Here is a 12,073-nt window from a genome sequence, read left to right as displayed (position 1 = left end):
AAATCAAACACCAAGTAGTGAAAGCCCTCTTCTGATATGCTGTCATGAAGTCTCACTAAAAAACAAAAACAAAATCAAGAAGAAGAGGAAATTTATATTATACAATCAACCTCGTTATTTTGGTCTCTGATAAGTTAATGCCCTATACAATATGGTTTGGGTTCAAAGACCCAAAGTTTAGGTTTTGGTTCTGATAATTATTAACTATGTGATCTTAAGAAAATTGGTTGAATTATAACGATGTTAGTATCAGTACTTCATAAAATGATTGAAATAAAATATACAATAAGATAAACAAACCACATATTGTAAGTACTAAATAAATGTTAATGATTATATATATATACACATACATATATATACACATATATACATATATGTCTCTATACAAACATTTCCAGTGTCAACAGGTTCTACAATTCTTCTACTTCCTTGTCATTTCCTTTACTATCACCCTAGTCTAAATATTTACTAGACCAAGAGTCTAGTGAAACTGCTTTCTGTCTCTGCTCAACCCTTTTGCTTGAGGATTTCTAGATAGTACTCCCTGGCCAACACAATTATCAAAACACAATTATGATGTTATTTCTTTATTCAAGTCACAAAAATCCATTTACCAAGTCAATAGCAAAAAAAATATACATTAGAATTTTTAATAACATAATCCATTAGTTCCTTAAATTAATACTATTTTCAACTGGGCCAAGAGCTAAACTTTTATCCATAACTCCAGTTGAAATAAATTTTGTTTCTTCTGAATTTATCTACCTTATGATAAAGCACACATTGAAAATTTACATACTACTTTGTTTGCTATTTGTTCTTACATAAAGCCTCCTACATCCCCTCATTCATGCCCCTGGAGGGTAAATTTATTCACCCATATCACTTGGTGGTTTGACTTTCACGGAGAGTGATGGAAGCAGGGAAATCTATAAACCTGTGGGACACAATTGCTTTCACAAAGATATTACTAAAGGATAGTGATTTCTATTTGTGATATCTCCTTAGTAAAATCCCCATGCAGTGATGATAACCACGTGGAAAATGTGTATTCCAAAGAACAGTTAGGTTATCACACAAAACAAAGTCATCAAGAGTGGCACTCTGTAGAACCCCTGAAATTCCTTAACAAGTACATTTAATACAATCTCTGTCTTTTTGATACAATTCCTTCATCCTTTTGATCTCATCCCTGGCCCATTATTAAAATCTTTTCTCAATTTCTCTCTAGAAATTTCTCCAAGGTGGAGAAAGAGAAAATTTTGCTTTGCTCCTAATTTTAGATTAGCATTTGTAAAATGTGGAATTCCAATTGTTATAAACATGAGGAAGAAACCTGTATTAGAGGAAACTGGGAATGGATCCAATATAGCTTAGTCTCAAATCCTCTTCTTCAGTTAGCTCTTGAGTGCACAAAATGTAAACACAATTTAGTCTTTACCTTCTTATCTACATTTGTTTGTCATGATATTACCATTGAATTCATGAATGCAGCACATTTTATTTTTCTTAACTAAATCTAGCATCTTAACTTTTTTTTTTTTTTAAGATTTACTGATTTATTTAAAAGACAGAGATACAGAGAGGCAGAGGCAGAGAGAGAGAAGTCTTCCATCTGCTGGTTCACTCCCCAGATGGCTGAAGTGGTTGGAATTGAGCTGATCTGAAGCCAGGAACCAGGATCTTCTTCAGGGTCTCCCACGCTGGTACTGCTTTCCCAGACCATAGCAGAGAGCTGGATGGGAAGTGGAGCAGCCAGGATTCGAACTGGTGCCCATATGGGATGCCAGTACTGCATGCAGTGGCTTTACCCACTATGCCACAGTGCTGGCTTCAAACTTTCTTTGATTATAGAATTTTCCTTTCAATAATACTACCAAATAGGAACCATAGTTTGTATGTCTCTGCATCTCAAAACAGGTGCATATGGTGGATAGTCATTCAAAAAATCACTTTTGAAGATGTGGTATATGAAGCATTTAGACAGAAACTTCAATCAAAGCTCAGTTAACATGGAGCTGTATTTGCCCCAATGGGTTAAGCTGCGGCCTGCAATGCCAGCATCCCATATGAGCGCTGGTTCTAGTTGTGGTTGCTCCACTTCCGATAAGCTTCTTGTCAATGTGACTGGGAAGAGAGCAGAAGATGACCCAAGTTCTAGGGCCCCTGTCACCCACTCAGGAGACTAAGGTGAGGTTCCAGGGTCCTGGCTTTGGCCTCACCTAGCCCCAGCCTTTGTGATCATTTGAGGAGGGAAACAGTGGATAGAAGATTTCTCTCTCTCTCTCTCTCTCTAATCCTACCTTTCAAATAAATAAATAAATCTTTATATAAAAATCTCAGCATATAAACGTATAAAATGATTGTCATTTAAGCAATTCTCCTGTAATTTTAATTGTGTGAAATAAGCCCTTTAGTTTGCTTTTATCAAAGATGCCTGCTTGCTTTATTTAAATTTATGCTGCTAAAAAAACACTCATATGGACTTACTTCTAAATGTACAGTTTAAAAACTTGCCATGGGATCCCAAATCCTCTTAAGCTGAGTGGTAAACATACCATCTTAAGTATTAAAGTGATCATAAGGATAACACTTAAGTGTCTGATAATAATAATAATATAGAATTAAAAAGTAGTGAATGCTCCAACATGGAAAGCAGTCCCACAGCAAACTCATAGAAAGCCAATCATTTTAAGTAGCATTCTGACCTCAGAATCAGGCATTCTGGTCTGGCTGAAAAGCCAACTAGAGCATTTCCTGCATGGAAAGCCAAGATAGTATGGCAAAAAATGTCCTATATGAAGGACCTCTATGGGTAAGACCTCAGTGGAAAAAAAAAATAGTCCTCAAAGAAGGAGATACTTTTCTCTGAAGGGAATAGAGAACTTCCACTTTGTTTATGGCCTTGTCTAAATACTGATGGAGTTTGTGGATTCAAAAAACTTCCATAGCCTAGGCAGCTCATGTCAAGAGCCTTGGGTGATCACTTACGTCATATATAAGAGTGTTAATTGTTAAATTAAAAACAGGAATCACTGCGCACTAACTTCTCATGCAGGACTTGTGTCCTCTAAGAGTTGTATTATGTCTAATTGCTCCCAAAAGATGCATCATTCTCGGGTGCTTCCTTAAGGTTAATTAACTTTTGGGGATGGCACTGTAGCACAGCAGGTTAAAACCCCAGCCTGCAGCACCAGCATCCCATACAGGTGCTGGTTCGGGTCCTGGTTGCTCCATTTCCGATCCAGCTCTCTGCTTATGGCTTGGGCAAGAAGTGGAAGATGGCCCAAGTCCTTGGGCCCTTGCATACACGTGGGAGACCCAGAGGAAGCTCCTGGCCCCTGACAGCTCCTGGCTTTGGATCAGCACAGCTCTAGCCATTGCGGTCATTTGGGGACTGAGCCAATGGAACAGAAGATCTCTCTCTCTCTCTCTCTCTCTCTCTCTCTCTCTCTCTCTGTCTCTACCTCTCTCTGCAACTTAGTCTTTCAAATAAATAAAATATTTAAAAAATTAAAGTTAATTAAGTTTCTAAAAAAAAGTGAAATTCACTTCAAGATACAATGATTTTAAACAGCCCTTGTCTTGGCTGTTGAACAGTGTGTGTGTGTGTGTGTGTGTGTGTGTATGTGTGTGTGTAAATTATTGAACTCTTTACTTAATATAGAGTTGGTCTTGTATGTATAAAGTTAATTGAAAGTGTATCTTACCGGAAAATGGAACTGGAAATGGAGGAGGGAGGAGGGGGAGGCATGGGAGGACGGGTATGGTGAGAAGAGTCACTATATTTCTAAAGTTGTACTTATGAAATGCATGAAGTTTTTATTCCTTAAATAAAAGGTTTCTTTGGTAAAAAACAATCAAATGAAAAGATGTCAATTTCACTCTTATACTGTAAGTTGTAAGAGATAAAAAAAATAGTGGTATATCATTCTCAATAATTTGAAAAGGCTTAAAACAAAGTTTGACAAAACACTATATTTTCAGCAAAAAAAAAAAAGAAAAGAAAAACAAAAAAAAAAGCTTAAGTCTTCTTCCTTTCATCAGTACTTTGTAATTTAGCATGTCCAAGAATATTCATTGCAGCTCTTTCTTACAGAAGCCAAACGCTGGAAACAAACCAAATGTCTTCCAATGGAGGAATGGCTAAGCAATCTGGAGTATATCCATCCCATGTCCATGACCATTTTCTGTTGTTTTCACAAAAAATACCTGAGGCTGAGTAATGTATAAAGAAAAGAGATTTATTTGGCTTGCAGATTTAGACACTCAAGAGCATGGCACTGGCTTTTGCTCTGCTTTGGCAATGGCACCTTGGCTGTTGGCATCACAACAGTAGAAGTGTGTGTGAAAGCAAGGGGTCATATGGAAAGAACAGAAGCCAAGAGACTGTAGAGGGGCCAGTCCTTTTACTTTATAACCATCTTCTCATGAGAACTAACCAAGGTCCCACAATAACTGCATTAATTCCTTCCAATGACCTCCCACTAGGCTCCTCCTCAAAGGTCCTACCACCTCTTAACCTTGCCACACCTGAGGATCAAGACTCCAACACAGGAACCCTTTGGGAACATATCACATCCCAACTGTAACACTATGGGGCAAAACTCAGCAATGAAAAGGAATGAACTACTGACAATTTGGATTGACTTCAAAGGAATTGTATTGAGTGGGAAAAAAGTCCATCTCAGAATTTACGGTTCCATGTATACAAAATTTCCAAAATAACAAAATCAGAGATGAAAAACAGATTAGTGATTTCCACAGGGTAGTAATTAACAGAGGAGAAGCTGGATCTAGATATAAAGAGGTAACATGAGAAAGAATTTCGGTAATAATACAATTCGGAATCTTGATTGTGGTTGTAGTTACATGAATGTATGCATGTGATAAAATTGTACAGAACTTTACCACACACTAGTAAGTGTCTGTACAACTACCGAAAGCTGAATAAAGTTCGATGGATTATATATATATATATATAAAGGTTTGTTTTGTGATGTATCTTCTGCTTGTGATCACTCAGCATAGTCAAAAAAGCCCGGTTACAGCAGACAACTCATTGGCTGTCTTGAATAACACAATCTCAGAGACACCTCATTGAATTCAGTCTGTTTAAATGAGTTCAAATAATGGTACGTTTACTTAAAGAAATGATATAATTATTCAGGAAAAAAGATGAGTTTCCATGCTATCAAAGTTAAAATGAAAAGTAAGATTTACATCATGTACAGGTGGAAAACACCACTGATTTCTACCACTGTCTCAAAATAAAAAGCTTGAAGGAGAGGTGGAACATTTGGGGGAGCAGCACCAGAGTTGTAGAACTGAACAGAGGTATTGCAGGTCCAACTGGAGAAGCAGAACAAGTTCCAGTTATACAGAGAACGAAACTTTCTCAGTATAATTACCACTATTTTAGTCGTGCTTATAAATGGTCAACATTTGAAAATGTTTTCTATAGATGCTACTATTTATTTCTTATTTATTTATTTTCATTTTACTTGAAAGGTAGGGACACAGAGATATTGCATCCATTGGTTCATGTCTTAAATGCCCTTTAATAGCCAGGGCTAGGCCAGGCTGAAGTCTGGAGCCTTCAGTTCTATCTGGGTCTCCCATCTGAGTGTAACAAACCCAAGCATTTATCATAATCTGCTGCTTCCCAAACTGCACATTAGTATGAAGCTGGATAGGAAGTGGAATAGCAGGGACTCAAATCAGATACTCTGATATGGGATATGGTTGTCCCATGTAGTGATTTAAGTGCTACACCAAACACACACTCTTGAATTATTTTTTGATCAAGAATTGCTCTGATGCAAATCCAATGATCAAACATATTATACAAAAGCATTTAGCCTGCAAGCATGTGATAATGGTTCAAGACAAATAAGTTATTTAGATTCACTCATTTTTTCAGTACACAATTCCAAAATAGTCTGTAATATGACCATGTGAGATTAACCACCCATTTGACCATGTAAGACTAATTCTGAATAAATGATGTTACTAATATGGCATAAAAAATTAGCATTTATCTCTACTTGGGATTACTATGTATATGTCTCCTCCCTTCCGTCATTTATTTCTTCCTTCTTTATGTCCTTACCTACTTTCTTCTACTCTCCTTGTAGACTAAGGAAAGGAAAAACAGAACTATATGAAATTATCACAATTGTCACTTATTAACAAAAAATGTAATATAATCTTCTAGAGATATTCCACATATTTATTTTGTGGATAGGTTTCTTCCTTTTAAAATTTTTAATTCTTCAACTGTTATTCTCAAGGTTTATGACATATTTATATAGTCTAGAAGAAAATATTTTTACAGTCATATAAATCATCTATTTCTTTTTGAGCCTTTTCTATCAGTCAAAAGTAACCTTCACTTTTGACTCTTTTTACTAGTTTTTAAAAATTTCTTAAGGATTGAAAATTGTGTTTACTTTTACAAAATGCTTCATTCATTACTCCCTATAAATAACTATTACTTCACTTTCACACAGGAGGAATTACAGGACATTCTGTTCATCACAGCTGTTAGTCCAATACTGCATGGCCAGCCATGAAAGCACTGTGGCTGTTGTATGTTGAAGTATTTGTACTACGTTCTTGCTACAACTGCTTTGTTATTGCCACAAGCTGCACATATGGGTGCTCACAATTAGCTTAATTACACATCCCGTGTGTTTTTAGAGAGGAATTTTAAATACGATAATGAGAAAAGCATTTGAGAAAACAGGTTATAATACATCTCGGCAGCCTTTCTTTTCTGAAGTTTGTTCAAAGGTAACATAAAAATCTATGAATAAATGAATTTTAATAAAAGTAAAAACAATATAACAGTTCTTATCTGAAATAAAAATTTCAATTCTATGGGCAGATGAGTGGACCAGTGGATAAAATACCTATGCCATACTGGAATGAATGGGTTCAATACCTGGTTCAGGCTCCTAGTTTTAGATTCATGACAATGCAGACCCTGTAAGGCAGCGGTCATGGCATGTGTAGTTGGGCCCCTGACACTCAAGTGGAGACCTGGATTGTGTTCCTAGCTCTTGGCTCTGGCCTTTGGCCCAGCCCTGGTTTTAAAAGCACTAGACAGTGAACAAGTGGAAAGAAGTTCTGTCTGCAGCCTCTCTCTAAAAATAAAAATAAAAATAAAAAATTTAAGTTCTAGAACTTAACATATGGGACTTCTAAGTGAAAAAAGTGCTTCTGTGGCTAAAATATTTCCAAAGTTCAGTTGACCTGTGGCTTAATTCTTTTCCTCTCTCTCCTGTATGTACCGTCAATTTTGTTTTCTCTTTCTGTTCCATTTGCTTGCATCATTCTGCTGCAGTTTCTAGCTACATGCTAACTCCAAAAACATGCAGCCAAACACAACCATGGTCCTCGTATGAGCTGAGAAAAAAAATCTTATTTAAATATGATAAAAGTTTCTTTTTTAAGACTTAATTTTATGCAATTAGCTGAGAGTTATAAAATTATAATTATACTATCTACTATGTCAGGCACCATATAAATAGTTTTTGTGAAAGTTATTTTACTTACACATGAGCACCATGAGTATACTTTATTATTATCATTTACCCATGAACATGTACAGGCTTAGAATCATTAAGGAGGGCCTGGCACTGTGGTGCAATGGTTAAAGCCCTGGCCTGAAGCGCCGGCATCCCATATGGGCACTGGTTCAAGACCTGGCTGTTCCACTTCCGATCCAGCTCTCTGCTATGGCCTGGGAAAGCAGAAGATGGCCCAAGTCCTTGGACCCCTGCACCCACGCGGGAGACCCGGAAGAAGATCCTGGCTCCTTGCTTCAGATCAGTGCAGCTCCGGTTATGGCCAACTGGAGAGTGAACCATTGGATGGAAGACACCCCCCCCTTCCTCTCTTCTCTCTGTGTAACCCTTTCAAATAAATAAATAAATAAATCTTTAAAAAAAGAAAAGAATCATTAAGGAAACTTACAGGTTAACCGCCAGTGATTTGGCCAAGCTAGGACCAAAATTCAGAGGTGGAAAGTTCCAAAAACCTTGTTCTTACCCAGAATACTATATGGGCTCCCTAAAATACTGTACCCTGAATACCTTATAATGTATAAATGGCTTTTTCAGAGAAAAATAATTTTGAAAAAGAGAGAGAATAAAGGTGATGAAAGAAAGAAAAGCAATGCCAAGTAAACACCAATTCTAAAAAAGAGAAACACATTTTGAATGTCAGTTTAAAGTGTGATTTAAAAACTTGGAAAACACCGTAACAGCTAAAGAATGTCTAAGATAAAGAGCAAATATCAGCTACTTGTCTCTTTTCAGTTCCTAAACTCCTAGAAGATTGTTAGTTCTCACTTCAAATCAGGAATATGAGAATTTCCAGTGACTCATCTGTCTTAGCCATTTGATATGCCCCATTTAATACACCCCAAACTCTAATAATCTAAGGAATTTTATAAGTGTATATAACATAAAAATTATACATTGAAATTAAATTATCTTCATTTTTAACATTTAACATTTCTATGTCATGCATGTCACATCATGGGAAAAGAAGTGTGTGTGTGTGCTTGGAAGACAATTTGTGAGTCACAGAGAAGAGGGAAAAATGTACTAAACATGAAATTCTTAACAAAAGCTATGTCAAAGTTGCTTATTAAGTGCACTCAATCAATTTTGATAACACACATTTGGAACATTTCTGTCAAAAGGAAGTGAGCATATTCTTTTATAGAGATTTATTATTTTTCAAAAAAGGCTAAGATACAATACTTGTTTCCACTTCAATACTACTTCCTTAACCCTCCATTTCCTAATAGTACTCCATCCTACTAAATACAATCAAAGGCTGTTAATTACAATTTTGTGAACTTATTTATAGAACAAATTATTTATTTCAAACCATATCTATTCTTATTATTCTTATTCTTCCATACAGTCCGACTTCACAACCTCTTGTTCTCCACTTAAATTTCTTGGGGGGAGGGGCAGCACTGTGGCGCAGTGGGTTAACGCCCTGGCCTAACGCACTGGCATCTCACAAGGGCGGAGGTTTGAGACCCAGCTACTCCACTTCTGATCCAGCTCTCTGCTACAGCCTGGGAAAGCGGTAGAAGATGGCGCCAAGTCCTTGGGCCCCTGCACCCACGTGGGAGACCCAGAAAAAGCTCCTGGCTCCAGGCTTTGGATCAGCGCAGCTCCAGCCATTGTGGCCAATTGGGGAGTGAACCACTGGATGGAAGACCTCTCTCTCTGGCTCTCTCTGCCTGCTCTCTCTCTGTGTAACTCTTTCAAATAAATAAATAAATCTTTAAAAACATTTCTTATGGGAATGTGGTAGTCACATCGGTGAACACTGAATACCAAGATTCATGCTCTTGTGCAGTGCCTTCCCATGCTGTCTTAGGGCTTGAATACGTGATTTGCTTAGAATGAATAGCACAAGTGAAATATGCAGAAACTGAAAATGCAGACATTAGAAATGTCCTCTTGGAATTCATCTGAACTGAAAGAAATGTTCAGACTAGAACTTAAAGATGAGGGGCTTCACACAAAGAAACTATGGAGGATGAGAGACCACCCTGACATTCTATTACCAGCAGAACTCATAGCTGCATTGTGTAAGTGACCTTAGTTATATCATGTGCACTGAGCAACTACCCTAATGAACCCAGTTAGGTCAGAATCAGCATAATAAACTGATGGTGTTTCAAATCAATGAGCCTGAGATGGAGATTGTTAGGCAACAATGGATAAATAAGACAGAATCTGGATTGTGTGATTGAACACTGTTCCCAATAATTTTTTCAATAACATAAGCAATTCTTAGCACAAAAAGAACAAATTTGGCCTCAAAAATATAAAAGAATGAGTATAAATCACTAAAATTGAACATGGTAGGGCAATCCTGCCAATGTTATCATAATACTAACATTGTAACTCATACAGAACAGATTGCATTGCACCCTCATAATCACTGTTTGTCAGCTTTGATCAATAGCAATGATTATAAATGAGGCAGATTTTGCATTTTTAAATTTGCGGTGTTTCAGGCATTGAGGTAGTTGGATTTGGTTCACATACTGCATTGTAAAAATGGCAGCTTATAACTCAGATCTTTTCTATAGTCCCATCAGTAGTTAATTATAATTCACAGCTAGAACAAGAACTAGCCAAGACAGGTCATGTAACATGCCAAGCCTTACCCAAAAGAGGGACACCAACACTGAGTTCACTTTAAATTAAAAAATATATATGTATTTGTGTGGGTGGGTATATACACACTCACATTAAACATTTTAACAGTCAAATGATACCACTATAGAGAAAACCCTCAGCTGAATCATTACTTGGCTCTTTTTGACAAAGCTAATCTTTTCTAAAGAGAAAAGTTTTCAAATAGGAAACACAGAGGTAATGAAAATCAGACTTCAAATCAACATTTCTGTAATACTAAAGGCAAACCTGCATGTATGGTTTATGTTTTTATCTCCATTTCCTAAAACATAAGCAATACAGCTAATAAAATGACATTATTTGTTTATATTTCTGGATACAAAATACATTAACTAGTGCATTTAAAAAATATAGGCAGTCTTGTTCTTTGAAGTTTAGATCCATGTATATCCTCCATGCTATTTTGGGTTGAGTAGAAATACAGAGATATGTAGATATATATTGTTGTTGTTAAAGTCAATATTCCTATATCATGACTACTTAACATAAAATTTTAAAAATTTTGGCATGAGAATGTAGGACTTTGACTTAGCTGGCTAGGCCAACAAACTGGACAGGCATAGAAGCCACAGACTGGGGGCTGGTGCTGTAGCAACCTAGGTTAAGCCTCTTCTTGTGGTGTCAGCATCCCATATGGGTGCCTGTTTGAGTCTAAGCTGTGCCACTTCTGATCCAGCTCTCTGCTAATGGTCTGGGAAAGCAGTAGAAGATGGCCCAAGTGCTTGGGCCCCTACACCCACATGGGAGACCTAGAAGAAGCTCCTGGCTCCTGGCTTTGGATCAGCCCAGCTCCAGCTGTTGCAGACATTTGGGGAGTGAACCAGAGGATGGAAGACTTCCCCCTTTGTCTGTCTCTCTATTTGTAACTCTGTTGTTCAAATAAACAAATGTTTTTTAAAAAGCCACAGATTGAATTTTAGATATGTGAGTACAGAAATTCCTAAAATTACAAAAGGGATATATATTTATTTAGCAATATGTCCCACTAATAAATGTAAACTAACCTATTGCTAATGACTCAATAATTAAAATAACTTCAATATTAGAAACTGAAAAATGGTTTTAATGAAATTTCAAATTTATTTCATGCAGTGACAAGAAAATATACTTTTAAAAATTAACTAACATGAAATTATATTCAAAAGCAAATCACTGCTTATATTTAAGAATAAGGATTGAAAATTAATTGATTTTTGAATAATCAAATCCAACTGTTACATGAAAATTTAATGGGGAGTGCTAACCATATTAATTTAAAAACTACTCTACAAGGGCACAAAAAAGATCATCAGATCCCAAGATCAGATCTGAATGCCACAGTGAATCAACCCTGCTGACCATAGACCCCAGCCCTATTCTCAAATTCCCCAGCCCATTCCTGATTGAGGTTCAGTTGAGATTAGTTTCAGAATCCATAGTATCTATGAAATCATGTTAACAGCATTCAAGACTGAGAAGAAGAAATCATGATGTTTTATAAAAGGCAACAGAGTTTCTGGCAAGACAAAAAATCTATTACCTGGAAGAATTTCAATCTGGCAGAAAGTGGAGAGATATGATCAGTGACTACTGAGTATACGGTTATCAGGTTATGAGCTATATTAATCCCACAACACCACAAATTGCAGGAGGGAACAATCAGTTTTTCTGCTTAAAAGGAAAAAAGTCATAAATGGCTAAACATCAAATCTCAGAGATGGTAACATAAAAGTAAATAGATAATTCATTTAAGACCTTGTCCTACGCAGTTTTTTTTTTGTTTTGTTTGTTTGTTTGTTTGTTTGTTTTTACAGGCAGAGTGGACAGTGAGAGAGAGAGACAGAGAGAAAGGT

At 36.6% G+C, this 12,073-nt stretch overlaps 1 protein-coding gene across 1 annotated transcript in view; it reads right to left on the bottom strand.

Moving 5' to 3' along the window:
• CAMK2D (calcium/calmodulin dependent protein kinase II delta) overlaps positions 1-12,073 on the bottom strand; it is a gene marked incomplete in the record, with an annotated part of 312,777 nt that overhangs the window by 151,640 nt on the left and 149,064 nt on the right. The window contains 1 exon segment of the mRNA NM_001099954.1: positions 1-55. Within this exon segment, the coding sequence (NP_001093424.1) occupies positions 1-55 (55 nt within the window).

The sequence above is a fragment of the Oryctolagus cuniculus genome, chromosome 8 (genome assembly GCF_964237555.1).
Source record: "Oryctolagus cuniculus chromosome 8, mOryCun1.1, whole genome shotgun sequence".
NCBI lineage: Eukaryota > Metazoa > Chordata > Mammalia > Lagomorpha > Leporidae > Oryctolagus > Oryctolagus cuniculus.
The sequence above is the reverse complement of the archived record's forward strand: the minus strand, read 5'-3'. Positions and strand labels throughout refer to the sequence as shown.